At 44.9% G+C, this 23,420-nt stretch overlaps 1 protein-coding gene across 1 annotated transcript in view; it reads right to left on the reverse strand.

The window, feature by feature from the left end:
• Positions 1-11,413: 11,413 nt before the first annotated feature.
• Positions 11,414-23,420, reverse strand: part of LOC311144202 (modulator of smoothened protein) — a 34,433-nt gene continuing 22,426 nt past the window's right edge. The window contains exon 3 of the mRNA XM_084180209.1: positions 11,414-13,220. Within this exon, the coding sequence (XP_084036335.1) occupies positions 13,036-13,220 (185 nt within the window). The 3' untranslated portion in view covers positions 11,414-13,035. The remainder of the gene's footprint in view (positions 13,221-23,420) is intronic.

The raw sequence follows: 23,420 nt of genomic DNA on the forward strand, positions 1-23,420 counted from the left end.
TTGCAACTACTTAGCATGTTAGCTAACCCTTCCTCTAACCTTAACCCTTTAATCTAACTCCTAAACTTAATCCTAACCCCTAGCTCTAGCTAACTTTAGCCAGCTAGCTAACGTTAGCCATCTAGCTAGAAATCATAACATATCATACCTTTAGCAAATTTGTAACATATTGTACATTTTGCAAATTCGTAACATATAATACGAATTGTAATTCGTAATATATTATAAGAAATGGGTGATGGACATCCACAAATTAATACATACCATATGAAACGTAACATATCATACTAAATGGAGTGTCGCCTATTTACATACAGAATAATACGAAAGGCTCTGAGACCAGGTTGCTGTGCTTGGCAGGCATGATCTATTCTGATGGGCTTCCACTAAGATGTGTAGGCCCAGGGGGTTCATATAGCCTAGGTTTTCCCCATCCCCTCTGGTAGGCCTATTGGGTATTTTTCATAAAAGTCTATAACCCTGTCATTGTGCACAATTATTGCATTAAATATAATATACTCTTATTTCCACAGGGTGCTTACTATGCATTGTACCAAGTGAACATAGGCTACAGCTTCCTGCCAAATTCACTACAGTGACCTCTCTCCTCACTGCTGCTTGGAGAAGGAGAGTCTGCTGCATTCTGGCTGGTATTATCTGCTCAGGTGAACTAAATCGAGTTGGAAGGCCATCAAATGAGCAGATGGGCACCACGTTTCCATCTAAGTGCACTTGGCAGCACTGACACAGTAATCTATCACAGTCAACAAACGTGAAAGCCATACCGCATAAAAAGCATGCATTTAGCAAGAAAAAAACATTATAGCCATTCAATTGCAACCTTTGAAAATGAAATGTTTCCATATACAATATTATTTCCTGTGTGATTGTGTTCCTACACCCACTTAACGTATGCCCCTATACATCAGCACCTGTCAGTGTGTAGACTACAACACCTACAGAGATGATGTCAGCACCTGTCAGTGTGTAGACTACAACACCTACAGAGATGATGTCAGCACCTGTCAGTGTGTAGACTACAACACCTACAGAGATGATGTCAGCACCACTCAGTGTGTAGACTACAACACCTACAGAGATGATGTCAGCACCTCTCAGTGTGTAGACTACAACACCTACAGAGATGATGTCAGCACCTGTCAGTGTGTAGACTACAACACCTACAGAGATGATGTCAGCACCTGTCAGTGTGTAGACTACAACACCTACAGAGATGATGTCAGCACCTGTCAGTGTGTAGACTACAACACCTACAGAGATGATGTCAGCACCTGTCAGTGTGTAGACTACAACACCTACAGAGATGTCAGCACCTGTCAGTGTGTAGACTACAACACCTACAGAGATGATGTCAGCGCCTGTCAGTGTGTAGACTACAACACCTACAGAGATGATGTCAGCACCTGTCAGTGTGTAGACTACAACACCTACAGAGATGTCAGCACCTGTCAGTGTGTAGACTACAACACCTACAGAGTAGTGCGGAGCAATTAACCGACATTTTGGATATTAATAATAATATATGCAGACACTTTTATCCAAAGCAACTTAGTCATGTATGCATACGTTTCACGTACTGCATACATGACACTTTTATCCAAAGCAACGGAATTGGACCCACGACCCTTGGTGTTGAAAGCACCATGCTCTACCGACTGAGCCACACAGGATATGCATGTATCAATGTACATTGAGGGAAAAAAAGTATTTGATCCCCTGCTGATTTTGTACGTTTGCTCACTGACAAAGACATGATCAGTCTATAATTTTAATGGTAGGTTTATTTGAACAGTGAGAGACAGAATAACAACAAAAAAATCCAGAAAAACGCATGTCAAAAATGTTATAAATTGATTTGCATTTTAATGAGGGAAATAAGTATTTGACCCCTCTGCAAAACATGACTTAGTACTTGGTGGCAAAACCCTTGTTGGCAATCACAGAGGTCAGACGTTTCTTGTAGTTGGCCACCAGGTTTGCACACATCTCAGGAGGGATTTTGTCCCACTCCTCTTTGCAGATCTTCTCCAAGTCATTAAGGTTTCGAGGCTGACATTTGGCAACTCGAACCTTCAGCTCCCTCCACAGATTTTCTATGGGATTAAGGTCTGGAGACTGGCTAGGCCACTCCAGGACCTTAATGTGCTTCTTCTTGAGCCACTCCTTTGTTGCCTTGGCCGTGTGTTTTGGGACATTGTCATGCTTGAATACCCATCCACAACCCATTTTCAATGCCCTGGCTGAGGGAAGGAGGTTCTCACCCAAGATTTGACGGTACATGGCCCCGTCCATCGTCCCTTTGATGCGGTGAAGTTGTCCTGTCCCCTTAGCAGAAAAACACCCCCAAAGCATAATGTTTCCACCTCCATGTTTGACGGTGGGGATGGTGTTCTTGGGGTCATAGGCAGCATTCCTCCTCCTCCAAACACGGCAAGTTGAGTTGATGCCAAAGAGCTCGATTTTGGTCTCATCTGACCACAACACTTTCACCCAGTTCTCCTCTGAATCATTCAGATGTTCATTGGCAAACTTCAGATGGGCCTGTATATGTGCTTTCTTGAGCAGGGGGACCTCACGGGCGCTGCAGGATTTCAGTCCTTCACGGCGTAGTGTGTTACCAATTGTTTTCTTGGTGACTATGGTCCCAGCTGCCTTGAGATCATTGACAAGATTATCCCGTGTAGTTCTGGGCTGATTCCTCAGCGTTCTCATGATCATTGCACCTCCACGAGGTGAGATCTTGCATGAAGCCCCAGGCTGAGGGAGATTGACAGTTATTTTGTGTTTCTTCCATTTGTGAATAATCGCACCAACTGTTGTCACCTTCTCACCAAGCTGCTTGGCAATGGTCTTGTAGCCCATTCCAGCCTTGTGTAGGTCTACAATCTTGTCCCTGACATCCTTGGAGAGCTCTTTGGTCTTGGCCATGGTGGAGAGTTTGGAATCTGATTGATTGATTGCTTCTGTGGACAGGTGTCTTTTATACAGGTAACAAACTGAGATTAGGAGCACTCCCTTTAAGAGTGTGCTCCTAATCTCAGCTCGTTACCTGTATAAAAGACACCTGGGAGCCAGAAATCTTGTTCAAATAAACCTACCATTAAAATTATAGACTGATCATTTCTTTGTCAGTGGGCAAACGTACAAAATCAGCAGGGGATCAAATACTTTTTTCCCTCACTGTACCTACATACATTAACCTCTATCTAGCTCTATAATGTCATATTAATGATGTGCTTAGGCTATATATGTGTTATTAATGGTTTATATTATAGAGTTAGGCATAATGTAAAAATGTTACCTTTATGTAGACAAATGTAGAGTATGTAGGAATTAAAACAGTCAGTTCATGAAATCCTTAAGCAGAGGATTTATTTTGGTTCATTTGCTCAATAACATAAGTACAGGTGATAAAAATGGGTTCCTTGTCCATAAACCACAAATCAACAGAAGAATACAAATAAAACAATTTTCTGAAAAGTTAAAATCCAAAAATACATGAACAATTATAACCTGTGATATTTCCCAGACATACACCACAAAAAAACATACATTGGCGATTATTACAATAATTCCCCAGCATTTCCGCAGAGAAATGCCAAATAATGTACAAAATCGACATCCTTGGAATAAATCCCCAACAAACAGGCTGCTTGTAGAACATTTTAAATACATTTTAGTCCCATTGAGGAGTCAGTTGTTTGTCCAGTGAACACCTCTCTCCTTGATAACCTCAGTGTGGTCTGCTAACAAAACTATACAGACAAGATGCAGGTTGTTTCCATCATCAAAGCAATGTACCATTTTCATTGATATAGGCCTATAGGGTGTGTGTGTGTGTGTGTGTGTGTGGGAGTGGGTATAAGTAAAGACAACAGACAATATGAAGGGACTGTGTAGATGATATGGCTCGTTGAACATTTCATCAGTAGAATGAATCATCACTCATCATATAAGTCAGCTATTATTCCACAGTCCTCTTAGCTCTCTATAAATTATACATATTTATAATAATAATTTGATGGGTGCTCATATTGGTCCTCTGTAGCTCAGCTGGTAGAGCACGGCACTTGTAACGCCAAGGTAGTGGGTTCGATCCCCGGGACCACCCATACACAAAAATGTATGCACGCATGACTGTAAGTCGCTTTGGATAAAAGCGTCTGCTAAATGGCATATTATATTATTATTATTATTCACACATGTACAAGTGTGTGTTACATGCATGTGTAAATTGGAAATGTGTTTTTTGTATATCCCCTCTCCCTGAGACACTCAGAGTGGGGTCACGGACAGATTTTGATAACAGATCCATAACATGTTCTTGGTGATTGGGTATCCTAATATGATCACAGGTTGTGCTCCTACTTAAAATGTAACATTATGTGGAGAAAAATAGGCTATAGATTCATCAATATGAAAAAGGACCCATCATTATTATGTGTGCATGGTGTCGCTTCAGGCCAATCTGATTGCAGGGTTTCAATTTGATTACGTTCTAACTGAGCTCTCAATTAATCAAGCTTAATTAATTGAGCTCTTAATTGCGATTGAGTGGTCAATTTAAGAGTAGCTCTTTGTTCAATTCATCACCACACGACCGTGACGCTTTTAGTCAAGTTGGCAACTGATTTATCTTAATTCTTAATTAACGTTAACTACAAACAAATAATCTTAATTGATAACTAATTTGTGTTCAAGAACGGTCTCAACAACTCAATACATTTCTCCTGCTGGCTTTAATCAAATAAAATTGTGTCAAAATGGTGTCAGCGTGAATCAAGATCTCCTCTGCAAACTGTTTTACCAATGACTCATTCCAAGCACTAGAATGTGGCAAACATAGAAATATAATTCCTAGTGGTGGCAAATGGATGGATTGGTTAGTCACAGATGAGCTGAGGGACCAGAGAGAGCCTCTGACCGTCTGGATCCAGCCAGCACACCCACACTGCTCTCAGATCTGTCAGGGCTCATCAGCCAGGGCCCAGAGGGAAGCCCATGTAATTCTAGGCTGGGAGACTATCCTCAAACTTCATAACCTTTCACTAAAACATACACACACACACATAGACATACATAATGTACCGGCACATGCGCAGATGCATGCATGCGCACACGCGTTCACGTAAACGTACACATTAGTGCGCACACATACATGCACACACCCCCCGATATGGCTCTGTGAAGGCTTTCAGCTGTCATTTAGCTCAAGCTACTGAGAAAAACAACAACATTGTAGCAACAGAGCAGATCAGTACACAAAGAGGGGGGAAGAACCTCAGACGGTGAGGGAATGGGTGGAAAGAGAGTATGTGCTCAGACAGAGCAGATAAACAAATTAGACACGTAATGTATGTAGATGAGTCACCATTGAGGAGGAAGAGATGTGGCTGCTCTTCTCTATGCATGTTAAGCTGTTCTGCAACAAAGAAATGGTCTAGTCTGAAGGCAACCATGTCAGATCACTCCATAACAGAATCAGGGTCCGGAATTTTGGGAGGATCACGTGATGTCACCTGGAAAAACTCTGGACCTAAGTTATAGACTAGGCTATACACTCTTAGAAAAAAAGGTGCTATCTAGAACCTAAAAGGGTTCTTCGGCTGTTCCCATAGAAGAACCCTTTGAATAACCATTTTTGGGTCAAGGTAGAACCCATTTTGATCCAGGTAGAACCCTTTTGGGTTTCATGTAGAACCCTTTCCACAGAGGGTTCTACATGGAACCAAAAAAGGGTTATCCTATGTGGACAGCCGAAGAACCCTTTTGTAACCCTTTTTTCTCTAAGAGTGTAGACTAGGCCCAGAGTTGTTCCTGGTCAGGTCACATGGTCAGGAAAAGCTTCCTGTCTCTGGCTGACTTAACTTAATCCTTAAGAATCTAAGCCTATATTTAACCTTTTTTTTTTGGCACTAAACTTTTAACTGGTACCGGCTACCTTCAGACGAGTCTTGTGAGGTTAATAGAGCAAAACAACTGAAATGTTTGTGAGAGTCTCACCTTTCTATAGAGGGGTCATATTAGTGTGTAGCCCAAACTGTTTGGACGCTACAGACAGAAGTTGGCAGATCTGCGGTTCTGACTTCTGACGAGTCCCATGACGCTTGTGGAGGTCGTAGAGAACACAAAACGGAGAACACCATCGTGTTTGTGAGAGTCTCATCTTTCCATAGAGTGGTCATATAGAGTACCACAGTATGAGTCATAATACCCTGTCACGATCGTTGAGAGACGGGTCGGACCAAGGTGCAGCGTGAAAAGCGTACATGTTTATTACCTCAATAAACATACAACAAAACAATAAACAACGTAACGTGAAGTCCTTCGGCTATACACATACAAGCCTAAACGGAACAAGATCCCACAAGACACAGTAGGCAATGGGCTACCTAAGTATGATCCCCAATCAGAGACAATGAGCGACAGCTGCCTCTGATTGGGAATCATACCTGGCCAGACATAGAAATAGAAAAACTAGAACCTAAACATAGAATATCTAACATAGAATTCCACACCCTGACTCAACAAACAAGAGTCCCCCCCCCCCCCCCCAAAGGTGCGGACTCCGTCCGCACAAACCTGACATGACAGGGGAGGGTCCGGGTGGGCTTTCAGCCTCGGAGGCGGATCCGGCTCCGGGTGTGACGACCTCTCCCTCTCTGCCTTCCCGTTGCGCCCCTGGTCTGGTCTGAACCTCGGCGCGATGCTTCCCCTCTCCTTCCTCCCACGATGCATCAAGCCCTGTCTGGACCCTGGTGTGGGAGGCCCCGACCCTGGAGAGGGGCTGACTTCTGGGTCTGAAGTGGAGCCGCTGACCGAAGCTGAACTGGATCCCGGTGGAGCGGACTGCTCTGGCTCCGGAGTGGAACCGCTGACCGGAGCTGGACTGGAAACCGGTGGAGCGGACTGCTCTGGCTCCGGAATGGATCCGCTGACCGGAGCTGGACTAGGCACCGGTGGAGCGGACTGCTCTGGCTCCGGAGTGGAGCCGCTGACCGGAGCTGGACTGGGCACCGGTGGAGCAAACTACTCTGGCTCCGGAGTGGAACCGCTGACCGGAGCTGGACTAGGCACCGGTGGAGCGGACTGCTCTGGCTCCGGAGTGGAGCCGTTGACCGGAGCTGGACTGGGCACACGCACCACTGGTCTGGTGCGAGGAGCAGGCACGGGCCGTGCCGGACTGGAGACACGCACCACTGGTTTGGTGCAGGAGCATGCACGGGTCGTGCCGGACTGGAGACACGCACCACTGGTTTGGTGCGAGGAGTAGGCACGGGCTGTGCCGGACTGGAGACACGCACCACTGGTTTGGTGCGAGGAGCAGGCACGGGTCGTGCCGGACTGGAGACACGCACCACTGGTTTGGTGCGAGGCGTAGGCACGGGTCGTGCCGGACTGGATACACGCACCACTGGTTTGGTGCGGGGAGCAGGAACGGGCCGCACTGGACTGGACACACGCACCACTGGTTTGGTGCGGGGAGCAGGTACGGGGCGTACCGGGCTGGCGACACGCACCACTGGTTTGGTGCGGGGAGCAAGTACGGGCCGTACTGGACTGGATACACGCACCACAGGTTTGGTGCGGGGAGCAGGTACGGGGCGTACCGGGCTGGCGACAGGCACCACTGGTTTGGTGCGAGGAGCAGGAACGGGCCGGGCCGGAGACACGCACCACAGGTCTGGTGTGAGGAGCAGGAACGAGCCGGGCCGGACTGGAGACACGCACCACTGGTTTGGTGCGAGGAGCAGGTACGGGCCGTACCGGACTGGGAACACGCACCACTGGTTTGGTGCGGGGAGCTGGCACAACCCGTCCTGGCTGGATGCCCACTTTCGCACAACACGTGCGGGGCGCTGGCACAGGACCCACTGGGCTGTGAACTCGCACTGGCGACACAGTGCGTATCTCCGCATACCTAGGTTCCTCAATGAACATACGCTCCTTTTGTTGCCTGACCAGCTCCTCTCTCTGTGCCGCCCCTACTTCCTTCTCCCTTTGAGCCACCTGTAGCGCCTCCCTCTGAACGGATAACTCCTGCTCCCTCTGAGCTAACAGCCCCTGTAACGTGGTAGCCTCCTCTCTCAGACAGCTCCAGTCCTTCTCTCTCTCTCGCCAATCCTCCTCCAGTGAGGACTCCTCAGGAAACCCCCACGAGTTAGGGAACAGAACCTCATCGTCGTCGTCATCTTCCGACTCCTCCGTGTAAAACTGTTCCCATTCCTGTTCCCATGGTCGTAGGGACTCCAACTGGAACCCCACAGGGTGCAGTGGTCGGGGCTCTTCTCTCTCGATCCCCGACCACCCTTCTATCCCCCCCAAAAAATTATTGGGGTTGCCTCTCGGGCTTCCTCAGCGGTTGGTCCCGTTGGCGTCGTCGTTGATCCTCTCCTACCCGGGCCTGTACCTTCGCCCAGGGTCCTTTCCCAGCGAATATCTCCTCCCATGACCACCATTTGCCCACCTGTGACATAGCTATTCGCTCCTCCTCGGCACGCTGCTTGGTCCTTTAGTGGTGGGATCTTCTGTCACGATCGTTGAGAGACGGGTCGGACCAAGGTGCAGCGTGAAAAGCGTACATGTTTATTACCTCAATAAACATACAACAAAACAAGAAACAACGTAACGTGAAGTCCTTCGGCTATACACATACAAGCCTAAACGGAACAAGATCCCACAAGACACAGTAGGCAATGGGCTACCTAAGTATGATCCCCAATCAGAGACAATGAGCGACAGCTGCCTCTGATTGGGAATCATACCCGGCCAGACATAGAAATAGAAAAACTAGAACCTAAACATAGAATATCTAACATAGATTTCCACACCCTGACTCAACAAACAAGAGTTCTATAGGTCAGGGCGTGACATACCCATAAAACCTAGCGGTCAAACAAGGAAATGGTTGCAATAGTTTCTCCACCAATTTTTCCCATAGGAGATTTTAGAAACACTTAAAATAAGGGCTTTGTTTCGTGTAGGCTTACACTGGCGTGATGTTTTGATAACTGTGTAAATCTCTGTAGGATAAGGTGACTATTATCAATCTATTCGCCTGTATTTACCCCCCCCCCCCAAAAAAAAAATGCCATTATGATCTGGAATAAACTGCCAAATCGAGGCAAAGGTAAGAATCTCTGGATTAACTATCTAATGTTAGCTACATTTAGTAATTAATAAATTGGTTACATTTCTTTAAATTGACAAGTCTGTGAACTGTCTTGTGCAAGTTTTAAATTGACACAATACCTGTTAGCAAAGGTGTCAGCTAAAGATGACGCGCAGGAGCTTGCAGTGATTTGTAGTCTTGCATGATGTCTACTTTGATGCTAATTAGCATTTTTTGAATCTGAGAGTAAACAGAGCCGAATATATTGATAAAAATCCCCTTGTCCAAGAGAGATTTACATGGTTATCAAAACGTCACGCCAGTGTAAGTCTACATGAAACACAGCCCTTATTTAAAGTGTTTCTAAAATTCCCTATATGAAAAATGAATGGTGGAAAAACGATTGGAACCATTTCCCTGTTTGACCGCTAGGTTGTATGGGTATTATGACACCTCCACTGTGGGGCTCTATTATTTTGGAGGCCAAACTGTTTGGACGCTACAGACATTTTCGTGAGAAGACCGGGATGTCTCATGGTCTGACAAACACTGCTGTAGCTCGGCCACCTTCCACCGCAGATGCTCCATTTTAAACAGACAGATTTTGATGAGGATTTGTTTATTATGCTAATTAGATGTCCACGGGGGCACGGACATAGCCTCTAGGGGGGTCAATCTAGCTGGTAAATTCATTTGAATGGCAAAGTGGCAGACTTCACCTAATACCCAAACAAGAACCAGCTCTCTCTATCCAAACAACCAGATTTAGGACATTCCGCATTGTAAAATCACTGTGTCCCAAATGGCACCCTATACTCTATATACCAACAGATCAGGGAATAGGGTGCCACTTGGGATGCAGTCTAAATGTTTTGCTCTGGTGCGAAGGTTGCTCCATCTGTTGTTATCCAAGGGGAGTGAAGCAAGTGTTACTAAAGACACTTTCATGGTTTAACTTCATTTTAAAATACTAATTCCTTTCTCTCAGAAAATAACTCAGGTGCAAACTTTGGACTGGTGCAAGTGCTTGGTAAATGTGGCCCTTTAGTTCCCTTCTTTTGGATTTAATTGAGAGTATGGATCACATCACAGGCATTGATTCGTTTCAAGATGGTTGACAGACAATATACTGTAATTAGATGGAAGAGGAGCCTTGACTATTACAACTGTAGAGCTCATGTCTTTATTTGCACTGTATTTTCGGTTGCATAGTTGGCACCTTTTATTCTATACAGTCAGATGATGATGTTAGTGTCTTGCTAATAACTTACCCAAACAGTGAATGTGCACTTCCACATAATCAGATGATCATTTTGCTGTGGATACATCTCTCCCAACTCCCAGTCTTTCCTTTTTGCACTATAAATAATTAGCTTTTGTAAATTATGGAAGGAAAAACTAAATCAGTTGCATGATGTAAATCTTTGTCCAATCTTGGCTGGACACTTAGCAAACAGACTTATGAACAAAATAGACATTTAACAGAAACATGAATGCAGTATGAACACCAATGAAAGGTCACTCATAGGTTTGACTGTAAAACTTAACTGGAGATTAAGTCAATTCAAAAGGTGAATATGGCAAGCACTGTTAAGATGTCTTGAAAAATAAACAACTTTAATCAATAGTCACGGGGTTGGGAAGGTACTGTCCATTTTGTTCTTCACTAACTTCACTGGCGCTCATTTCCACATAAACAATAAGCATTTTACAGGCAGACTGAAAACATGTAGCCCTTCAACTGAGATGCACCTTGGTGGCCTCTGTCCTCTACATAGGTTTGTGTCTGTGTGAACACATCGGTTGAAAAAAGTGCAATGTCTTAAACCGTTCCAAGGGGAAGGCCATTTGGAGACAGCACATTCTTCTACAGATTATTCCATAAGAAACCGAAATAATCTAACCGAACACCCCCAAAATTAACCTATTTTTGTGGTAAAATAAATAAATAAAACGAGGTCCTCTGGAATATTTTTTATATAAAATTTTACATAACCTCCCTGTTTCAAAAGTTATCCTACTGAACATCGCCCTGGTTTTTGTCATTGCCTTTTATCAGAGACCGGTTTCTACAAGGCCAACCAGGTGTGATTGGCTACTCCCTAGCCAGTCAACAACACTAGTTGATCAATTACAAACCAGGCAACACATAAACCAGCTGACATGGTGGCCCTCGAGGCCTGGAGTTGAACACTTGAACATCTTTAAACAGAATAAACCTTATACAGTATGTAGAGTGATTGTATCAGACTCAAACACAGTCTTTTTTCTCTTTTTATTCAGTGAAAGATAAATCATTTGCATTGATCATAAGCTTTATGCCTAGCTGCCTGATCAAGGCAAGACCATTTCTAGGGATGCATCGCCATGGTTTGGAAAACATAATAGTAGCAGTTTTGAATAAGAAAAAAATATGAGGTAAGAAGTTCTCTTTTTTACACATTTGTGGTGCCTCTTCTGCTATTGGCTCTACCGTTGAATGCACAGTGCTTCCTAAAACAGAAATTCTGCCTTGTTGTGAAGAGAACAACTGATCATGGCACAACAGCAAATCAAACTAGGAACCAGAAAGGGTTTCTTCACAATCCATATTATACAGACCAACACAAAGAAAAGCTGAGCAGGAATGGAAATGGACAACAAATAACAAACAATCTCCAAGAGAATGAGCCCGAAACACATGTGTGTGTTTGTGAATCTGTTAGTGTGTGTGTGTGTGTGTGTGCGTGTTTCACAGGCATTGGGCACAGCACAGTAGTGAGGCACAGCCCCACACAATGACCTGACCTGCAGTCCCTGGTGCCTTTTATTACTATATTACAAAGCAAAAACAAAACAAACATCACTCCTGCCTGATCCCATCTATGTTTCATAATAATCCAGGTGCTCTCAGTCTTCATTCCCTTTTTCCTTTCCTGTAGAGCAGCTGGTAGGTGCTTGACTTACTGTGTGGTGCCTGGCCAGTTAAGGAACCTTGGTCCTCAGGGCCTGGGGTCCTACCCTCCCCTCTCTGGAACAGTGCACCTGTCTAAATCTCATGGATTCTATGGGTCATGGTGCTGGGGTTAAGGTTAGGGTGAAGATGGAAAGGCCAATGTAGCAGTCCACCCTCCCTCTTCCAAAGGGGACATGCTCATGCCTAGCCAGCTAGGATGTCATCTTAACCAACCTTCCCCCTCTACCCCCAATAGCTCCCTCCCTAGTTCCTACCTAACCATGGCTGAGGTGACTCTTGACCCAGGCCACACATGGGGGAGGCAGAGAGACAATGACCCCCTAAGCAGCCTCTTAATATACCCTTCCAGCTCCTCCAGAGGTTCATTGGCCCTAACTTCACCTCAAACCACCTCAGTGAAAAAGGGTGGAAAGGAGAAAGCAACAACCCCAAAAAACACCAAATGGGAAAAAAACAACAACAACTGAAAAAGTAAGAAGCCAAAAATAGCAACGGTTGAGATGACAACGGTTTTATTTTCTCGCTGGGCAGGAAAGGTGAAGTGGAATGCCTCCGAAAGGTGTGACGTCATAGTTACTGTCGCCGTGGCAACAGCAGGGGGTTTGGGGAAAGGACGGCTGTCGTTCTGTCTCGCCCCCCCCAACAACAACAACTTAAAAATAACATGTTTTAAATAAGCAAAGGCAGAGAGGGAAAAAGAGCCTGAGTCAGTTCGACAGCGTCCATATTCGTCCATGTCTATTCATCTCAGTTAGTTCGTTATTCCGCGTTAACCGTCCCAGCTGCATATCGTCACACCGTCTGTCAGAGACATCCCATCCCTGCTTTCTGGCCAGTGTTTTTCTTTTTAGTCGTCCATTTTATTTCCCCTCCTTTTTCTTTATATCCTTTGTATGTTTTTCCTCAGCCCCAGCTTAAAGTCCAGGTGGCGGAGCGGTAGCCGCAGTCAGCCAGGCAGACACACCTTGCCTGCGAACAGCAGTCCCACTATGGTGAAGAAGATGGAGAGGACAAAGAGCACGTAGGAGGAGCCCACCACCGTGTTGTTGGGCAGCTTGTATGGCTGGCCACCCACCTCATTGATGTAGAAGCCGATGGGGAAGATGAGCGCTGCCATACAGAACAGGATCACTGGGGGGGGGGGGGGAGAGAATGTTGTTAGACATGTTGGAGTTGTTTACTATTTCCTGTGGTGTTTGCTACAGTGGAGACGGCTCCGATTTCAATTAGGATGAACCCTGGGATGATTTGATGCTTGTGAACCAAATCTCCCTCTGGGAGAATAAAGATTGACTTGATTTGTTAATTGATTAATTTAATGACTGAATCATCACTCTACATACTACCGCACAACGTCAGACACACTACACCTCAACCCTTTTACATAAATAGACCTTAGCTGTGGAGAAACACTCCAGTCTCACCACCGTGAATCTACCAAGGCCACGAACACACCAACCAGACCATGCAGGATTTTAGAAGAGCTCCAAACACGACAGGCAGGCAGACGGGACGCTCTTCGGCACAGATTGAATTCAATTTTAGTAAAGGCCATTAGAGAGATAATGGGCCTTTCAGTGGGCTTCCGAGCAGCAATTAAACACACTGGCCTCATGGTGAACACAATGATCAGAGTGAGAGAATGGATGGATGGAGAGGGAGGGATGGAGAGAGAGAGGAGAGAACGTGTGTGTGTGTGTGTGTATGTGTGTGCGAAAGAGCAATAAGTGAGTTGGCGTAACAAACGGAGGCATCTAAATGGATTCCGATGCACCCCGTTGAGGCAATTTCATAATCCACTCAGCTAGAGGGAACAGAGACCAGGGAGCATCTCTCTCTTCAGACAGTCAGGGCAGCAGGTAGAGAGGGACTCAGGACCTGATCAAGAGACACAAACGCCAACTGAACACCCACACATAGCATAGATTCTGTATCTGTCTATCTGAAGCAGTTAATGCTCTGAAAAGGCAGAGCCAAGGACTTACACATGCTCTATAAAATGTACTCAAAGGTAGTATAAATATAGAGTTGAATTACTTTAAAAGCTAATTTAATATACTGTAACTTAATCACTTAGGCTAACGCTAATTCAGTGGACATGCTGTCGGTCTGCCGTAAAAGGACTTCTGCTCTCCTCTCTCCTACATGGTAGAGTATCCGTGTTCTCTCCATTTCAGCAGCCATTGAAGGGCCCTCCCATCACAAACACTGTCACATCATGAAGGGGCCGTATGAGACATGCCAGGAGCTATAGGAGAGAGACTGCAGACATGTTCCCCAGGCATGTCCTACTAAGCACTAGCTAGCTAATATACCAGAGCTAGCTAGCTAATATAACAATACAGAGAGCTAGCTAGCTACTGGCTACTGTACAGTCTACTGAGAGCTAGCTAGCTACTGGCTACAGTACCATACATAAACAGATAGCTAGCTACTGTAGAATATACTGAGAGATAGTTTCTGTATTATCTACTGAAAACTAGCTAAAGCTAGCAGAGAGCTTGACAGCCATTACAGACGTATGGACCCTGATAATAGGCCACCACTGACTTACTGTGGCATCCTCTGTGTAGAAAAAAGCAACAAGTATCATTAGATAAAAAAACCATCAAGTAAAAATAAATACACTGCTCAAAAAAATAAAGGGAACACTAAAATAACACATCCTAGATCTGAATGAATGAAATAATCTTATTAAATACTTTTTTCTTTACATAGTTGAATGTGCTGACAACAAAATCACACAAAAATTATCAATGGAAATCTAATTTATCAACCCATGGAGGTCTGGATTTGGAGTCGCACTCAAAATTAAAGTGGAAAACCACACTACAGGCTGATCCAACTTTGATGTAATGTCCTTAAAACAAGTCAAAATGAGGCTCAGTAGTGTGGGTGGCCTCCACGTGCCTGTATGACCTCCCTACAACGCCTGGGCATGCTCCTGATGAGGTGGCGGATGGTCTCCTGAGGGATCTCCTCCCAGACCTGGACTAAAGCATCCGCCAACTCCTGGACAGTCTGTGGTGCAACGTGGCGTTGGTGGATGGAGCGAGACATGATGTCCCAGATGTACTCAATTGGATTCAGGTCTGGGGAACGGGCGGGCCAGTCCATAGCATCAATGCCTTCCTCTTGCAGGAACTGCTGACACACTCCAGCCACATGAGGTCTAGCATTGTCTTGCATTAGGAGGAACCCAGGGCCAACCGCACCAGCATATGGTCTCACAAGGGGTCTGAGGATCTCATCTCGGTACCTAATGGCAGTCAGGCTACCTCTGGCGAGCACATGGAGGGCTGTGCGGCCCCCCAAAGAAATGCCACCCCACACCATGACTGACCCACCGCCAAACCGGTCATGCTGGAGGATGTTGCAGGCAGCAGAACGTTCTCCACGGCGTCTCCAGACTCTGTCACGTCTGTCACGTGCTCAGTGTGAACCCGCTTTCATCTGTGAAGAGCACAGGGCGCCAGTGGCGAATTTGCCAATCTTGGTGTTCTCTGGCAAATGCCAAACGTCCTGCACGGTGTTGGGCTGTAAGCACAACCCCCACCTGTGGACGTCGGGCCCTCATACCACCCTCATGGAGTCTGTTTCTGACCGTTTGAGCAGACACATGCACATTTGTGGCCTGCTGGAGGTCTTTTTGCAGGGCTCTGGCAGTGCTCCTCCTTGCACAAAGGCGGAGGTAGCAGTCCTGCTGCTGGGTTGTTGCCCTCCTACGGCCTCCTCCACGTCTCCTGATGTACTGGCCTGTCTCCTGGTAGCGCCTCCATGCTCTGGACACTACGCTGACAGACACAGCAAACCTTCTTGCCACAGCTCGCATTGATGTGCCATCCTGGATGAGCTGCACTACCTGAGCCACTTGTGTGGGTTGTAGACACAGTCTCATGCTACCACTAGAGTGAAAGCACCACCAGCATTCAAAAGTGACCAAAACATCAGCCAGGAAGCATAGGAACTGAGAAGTGGTCTGTGGACACCACCTGCAAAACCAGTCCTTTATTGGGGGGGTGTCTTGCTAATTGCCTATAATTTCCACCTGTTGTCTATTCCATTTGCACAACAGCATGTGAAATGTATTGTCAATCAGTGTTGCTTCCTAAGTGGACAGTTTGATTTCACAGAAGTGTGATTGACTTGGAGTTACATTGTGTTGTTTAAGTGTTCCCTTTATTTTTTTGAGCAGTGTATATACTTCTGAAGAGACAAGCACTTGGCGTCAATATTAAGACACCAATTACTGTGTTAGACTTCCTGCTGAGAGAAGTGATATAACGCTCTGATAATAAGTCACTGCTCTGGCACCCAACCCAACTGCATGTTAACATCAGAAGCCTCCTCCCTAAGTTTGAGTTATTCACTGCGTTAGCACACTCCGCCAACCCTGATGTTCTAGCAGAATCCTGGCTTAGGAAGGCCACCAAAAATTCAGACATTTCCATCCCCAACTACAACATTTTCCGTCTAGATAGAACTGCCAAAGGGGGTGGAGTTGCAATCTACTGTAGAGATAGCCTGCAGAGCTCTATCATACTATCCGTTTGAGCTCCTACTTCTAAAAATCCACCTTTCCAGAAATAAGTCTCTCACTGTTGCCGCTTGCTACAGACCCCCCTCAGCCCCCAGCTGTGCCCTGGACACCATATGTAAATTGATTGCCCCCCATCTATCCTCAGAGTTCGTACTGCTTGGTGACCTAAACTGGGATATGCTTAACACCCCGGCCATCCTACAATCCAAACTAGATGCCCTCAATCTCACACAAATTATCAAGGAACCTACCAGGTACAACCCTAAATCCGTAAACATGGGCACCCTTATAGATATCATCCTGACTAACTTACCCTCTAAATACACCTCCGCTGTCTTCAACCAGGATCTCAGCGATCACTGCCTTATTGCCTGCGTCCGTAACGGGTCCGTGGTCAAACGACCACCCCTCATCACTGTCAAACGCTCCCTAAAACACTTTAGCGAGCAGGCCTTCCTAATTGACCTGGCCCAGGTATCCTGGATGGATATCGATCTCATTCCGTCAGTAGAGGGTGCCTGGTTGTTCTTTACAAGTGCTTTCCTCTCAATCTTAAATAAGCATGAATTCAGAACTAAGAACAGATATAGCCCCTGGTTCTCCTCAGACTTGACTGCCCTTGACCAGCACAAAAACATCCTGTGGCGTACTGCATTAGCATCGAATAGCCCCCGCGATATGCAACTTTTCAGGGAAGTTAGGAGCAAATATACACAAGCAGTTAGGAAAGCAAAGGCTAGCTTTTTCAAACAGAAATTTGCATCCTGTAGCACTAACTCCAAAACGTTTTGGGACACTGTAAAGTCCATGGAGAATAAGAGCATCTCCTCCCAGCTGCCCACTGCACTGAGGCTAGGAAACACTATCACCACCGATAAATCTACAATAATAGAGAATTTCAACAAGCATTTTGCTACGGCTGGCCATGCTTTCCACCTGGCTACCACTACCCCGGTCACCAGCTCTGCACCCTCCACTGCAACTTGCCCATGCACCCCCCGCTTCTCCTTCACACAAATTCAGACAGTTGATGTTCTGAAAGAGCTGCAAAATCTGGACCCCTACAAATCAACATTTTGTTGTGTTACAAAGTGGGACTAAAATAGATTTAATTGTCATTTTTTGCCAGCAATGTCAAAGTGGAAAATTCAGGAAAAATAAAACACTAATATATCTTGATTAGATAAGTATTCAACCCCCTGAGTCAATACATGTTAAAATCACCTTTGGCAGCGATTACAGCTCTGAGTCTTTCTGGGTACGTCTCTAAGAGCTTCCCACACATAACATTTGCCCATTATTATTTTCCAAATTCTTCAAGCTCTGTCAAATTGGTTGTTGATCGTTGCTAGACAACCATTTTCAGGACTTGCCATAGATTTCCAAGTAAATTTAAGTCAAAACTGTAACTAGGCCACTCAGGAACATCCACTCTTTTTGGTAAGCAACTCCAGTGTAGATTTGGCCTTGTGTTTTAGGTTAATTTCCTGCTGAAAGGTGAATTAATCTCCCAGTGTCTGGTGGAAAGCAGCCTGAACCAGGTTTTCCTATAGGATGTTTTCTGTGCTTAGCTCCCTTTTGTTTATTTTGTTTATCCTGAAAAACTCCCCTGTCCTTAATGATTACAAGCATACCCATAACATGACGCAGCCACCACTATGCTTGAAAATATGGAGAGTGATACTTAGTAATGTGTTGTTTTGGATTTGCCCCAAACATAAGACTTTGTATTCAGGACAAAAAGGTAATTTTTTGCAGTATTACTTTAGTGCCTTGTTGCAAACAGGGTGCATGTTTTGGAATATTTTTATTCTGTAAAGGCCTCCTTCTTTTCACTTTATCAATTAGGTTAGTATTGTGGAGTAACTACAATGTTGTTGATCCATCCTCAGTTCTCTCTAACTGTTTTAAAGTCACCATTGGCCCATTGAAAATCCCTGAGTGGTTTCCTTCCTCTCTGGCACTGAGTTAGGAAGGATGCCTGTATCTTTGTAGTGACTGGGTGTATTGACAAACCATCCAAAGTGTAATGAATAACTTCACCATGCTCAAAGGGATATTCAATGTCTGCTTTTTTAATTTGTACCCATCTACCAATAGGTGCCCTTCTTTGCGAGGCATTAGAAAATCTCCCTGGTTGAATCTGTGTTTGGAATTCACTGCTCGACTGAGGGACCTTACAGATAATTGCATCTGTGGCGTACAGAGATGAGGTAGTCATTCAAAAACTATGTTAAACACTATTATTGCACACAGAGTGAGTCTTATTATGTGACTTGTTAAGCAAATGTTTACTCCTGAACTTATTTAGGCTTGCCATAACAAAGGGCTTGAATACATAATGACTAAAGACATTTCAGCTTTTAATTTGTTATACATAAATAAAAGATAATTCCACTTTAACATGAAGGGGTATTGTGTGTAGGCAAGTAACACAACATTTTGAAAAAGTCAAGAGGTGTGAATACTTTCTGAAGGCACTGTATGTCAACTAGTGAAAGGAGAACATTTAGGGAAGTGTTAGCTGGGTCTTGTCTATAAGTGCAACTGTCAATCGAAAGTCAAACAAGGTAATTCTCGGATTCCTGTGAATTACCACTGAACAGACAAACTGGAAACGGACTAAATCGAATCAAGTTGCTTTGCCAGACACAATCAAAGGCTTACATATGAAACTTTCTTCCATTCACACAGTGCCGTAACTAAGGCTTCAATCATTGGGCAGATTTTCTAAACGCAGGTAGATGGAAATCAAAAAAGAGGCCTGGGGCAATAACTCCTCATATGCTTCCACAACACTACAGCTACACATCATGTCCTCCAGCCCAAACAGGCTATTTTTCCCCCTCAGAAAGGGACTGATTTAGCCTAGCTAAAACAGCTCAGATAATGCTGCTGGCTCTCTATGGCCCTCTCTACGCTAGCAGGCAGGCTGGCTGAATGTGTCCTGTCTGTCCTGCCAGCTAGCGAGGAGAGTGCTGTCTGGCTAACCTGCCGGGCTGGGCAGACATGGCTAATATTTACGTCTGTCCTCACTGCCACGGCCATGTGTTTACCCACCACACGCCAGAACCACAGCGGCCGGCCCGTTGGCAATGACAGGAGAGGGACTGGATTAGGTAAATCTACCTTAGCTCAGTGTTTCTCAAACTACCTTAGCTGATAAGTACTTTACACCACTGGTAACTTAAGTAAAAATACTATAAAGTACTACTTAAGTAGTTTTTGGGGGTATCTGTACTTTACTTTACTACATTCCTAAATAAAATATTTTACTTTTGACTCCATACATTTTCCCTGACAACCAAATGTACTCATTACATTTTGAATGCTTAGCAGGACAGGAAAATAGTCAATTCACGCACTTATCAAGAGAACACGTGGTCATCCCTACTGCCTCTGGTCTGGCGGACTCAATAAAAACAAATGCATCTTTTGTAAATAATGTCTGAGTGTTGGAGTGTGCCCCTGGCTATCCGAAATTTAAAAAAACAAGACAATTGTGCCATCTGCTTTGCTAAATAATAGGAATTTTAAATGATTTATACTTTTATATATTTAAGTAATTTTTTTTCGTAAAGAGTGTAGTGTACAGGGGACAGAAGGGGGCCTAGTGTAAATACTGTACGCACAAAACAAATATTAGACAGCAAGGCTCTCGATCCAGGAGGGGGTTCTCTGCTGTTACCAAGCTAAACTTGATTTTGGAAGAAGCTAACCACTTAGCTAGATAGCTAACTAGCTTCTATATTAGCAAACCAAATACACAACTGCAGAGCATTTAGCACATATTAGACAGTTAACATATTAGTTATAAGATACAGTTGAAGTCGGAAGTTTACATACACTTAGGTTGGAGTCATTAAAACTTGTTTTTCAACCACTCCACAAATTTCTTGTTAACAAACTATAGCTTTGGCAAGTCGGTTAGGACATCAACTTTGTGCATGACACAAGTAATTTTTCCAACAATTGTTTATAGACAGATTATTTCACTTATAATTCATTGTATCACAATTCCAGTGGGTCAGAAGTTTACATACACTAAGTTGGCTGGGCCTTTAAACAGCTTGGAAAATTCCAGAAAATGATGTCATGGCTTTCGAAGCTTCTGATAGGCTAATTGACATCATTTGAGTCAATTGGAGGTGTACCTGTAGATGTATTTCAAGGCCTACCTTCAAACTCAGTGCCTCTTTGCTTGACATCATGGGAAAATCAAAAGAAATCAGCCAAGACCACAAGTCTGGTTCATCCTTGGGAGCAATTTCCAAACGCCTGAAGGTACCATGTTCATCTGTACAAACAATAGTACGCAAGTATAAACACCATGGGACCACGCAGCCGTCATACCGCTCAGGATGGAGATGCGTTCTGTCTCCTAGAGATTAACTTACTTTGGTGCGAAAAGTGCAAATAAATCCCAGAACAACAGCAAAGGACCTTGTGAAGATGCTGGAGGAAACAGGTACAAAAGTATCTATATCCACAGTAAAACGAGTCCTATTTCGTCATAACCTGAAAGGCCGCTCAGCAAGGAAGAAGCCACTGCTCCAAAACCGCCATAAAAAAGCCAGACTACGATTTGCAACTGCACATGGGGACATAGATCGTACTTTTTGGAGAAATGTCCTCTGGTCTGATGAAACACAAATAGAACTGTTTGGCCATAATCACCATCGTTATGTTTGGAGGAAAAAGGGGGTCGCTTGCAAGCCGAAGAACACCATCCCAACCGTGAAGCACGGGGGTGGCAGCATCATGCTGTGGGGGTGCTTTGCTGCAGGAGGGACTGGTGCACTTCACAAAATAGATGGCATCATGAGGAAGGACAATTATGTGGATGTATTGAAGCAACATCTCAAGACATCAGTCAGGAAGTTAAAACTTGGTAGCAAATGGGTCTTCCAAATGGACAATGATCCCAAGCATACTTCCAAAGTTGTGGCAAAATGGCTTAAGGACAACAAAGTCAAGGGATTGGGGTGGCCATCACAAAGCCATGACCTCAATCCTATAGAAAATGTGTGGGCAGAACTGAAAAGGCGTGTGCGAGCAAGGAGGCCTACAAACCTGACTCAGTTACACCAGCTCTGTTAGGAGGAATGAGCCAAAATTCACCCAACTTATTGTGGGAAGCTTGTGGAAGGCTACCTGAAACGTTTGACCCAAGTTAAACAATTTAAAAGGCAATGCTACCAAATACTAATTGAGTGCATGTAAACTTCTGACCCACTGGGAATGTGATGAATGAAATAAAAGCTGAAATAAATCATTCTCTCTACTATTACTCTGACATTTCACATTCTTAAAATAAAAGTGGTGATCCTAACTGACCTAAAACAGGGAATTTTTACTAGGATTAAATGTCAGGAATTGTGAAAAACTGAGTTTAAATGTATTTGGCTAAGGTGTATGTAAAGTTCCGACTTCAACTGTATATAGCTGGCAAATATTTAGTTGTGAATTCCATACTGTAACTAGATCACCTGGCGCGTGCTGCACAACAGTGAGTGACTCACAAGGCTCCGGTCTCTCATCTAAACAAACATCACATGACTGGGGACTACCAGTAAGCTTCATAATGAAAAATTATGTGACAGGTGAAATGAAGAATGCAATCTTCTTTCTCTCCTAATGTATTGCACAAGTTGACTGCAGGTATTTATTTAAAAAGTAGCTACAAATATTAAAAAACAAATAAATAAATAACTTCAAAGAAATATTTCCAACAGTATTGATGGTATTTAAAAACCATCCAGTGGCTATTTCCAAATACCCCGGTATATACGGTATACCGCCCAAGCCTACTAGCTAGGGCCTAATGTAAAGAGTGTAGTGCACAGGAGACAGAAGGGGGCCTGGCTAGGGCCTAGTGTAAAGAGTGTAGTGCACAGGAGACAGAAGGGGGCCTGTGCTGGCTGTACAAAGCGGTCCTTTCAGGTGGCAGTGGCCCTGGGCCAGCTACGTCTACTGGTAGCTTCCTTTCCCCAGCCAGCAATCATCACCTGTTAGCCCCCTATTAGCTACCCCCCCCCCCCCTCTCCCTGCACCTTTCATTCTGTAACACAGAGCGCCAATCCAGGATGCTCCTTATCCCAAACCTTCTCACTCTCACACATACTCACTCTCGCTCTTCTTCATCAATCTCTCCCTCACTTTAACTCTGTCTTTTAATCCCCATTCTGTCTCCCACCCTTCTCCTCACTCTACCTCTCCCTCCCCTCTCCCTCTTTCCTGAAAGGAGAAAGCCCGGCCTGCCCATTCCACAAACCATTACACAGCAGCAGCAGCAACCCTGTGAGGTGCAGTGTTCAGCACTGTCAGGGAAATACTCAAGGCCCTCTTACTTTCCACCCCCTTTAGAACCCCTCTCTCCTCCTCCCCCTTTCCTTCACCCATAGCTGGCTCTCAGGTTACAAGTGATGCTTTTCTACCTCTCCAGTCTCTCAATCCCGCTCTCATTTTCTCTTCATCTCCCTCTCCCACTCTTCCTGGTCCAGTGTAGCTCAGTGTCATTCTCTAGTCTCCCCTTCACACATCTCAATCTCTACCCCCTCCCCACACACATTCTCCCGTTCCTTCTCTCTCAAACTCTTTCTTTCTGGAGGCAGGTAGCCTAGCTGTTAAGAGCGTTGGGCCAGTAACCAAAAGGTTGCTGGTTCGAATCCCCGAGCCGGCAAGGTGGAAAAATCTGCCGTTCTGCCCTTGAGCAAGGCAGTTAACCCCCCAACATCATCTGCTCCCCGGGCGCCAATGACATGGACGTCGATTAAGGCAGCCCCCCGCAC

Source organism: Coregonus lavaretus (genome assembly GCF_964263955.1).
Source record: "Coregonus lavaretus genome assembly, chromosome: 2".
Taxonomy (NCBI): Eukaryota; Metazoa; Chordata; class Actinopteri; order Salmoniformes; family Salmonidae; genus Coregonus; species Coregonus lavaretus.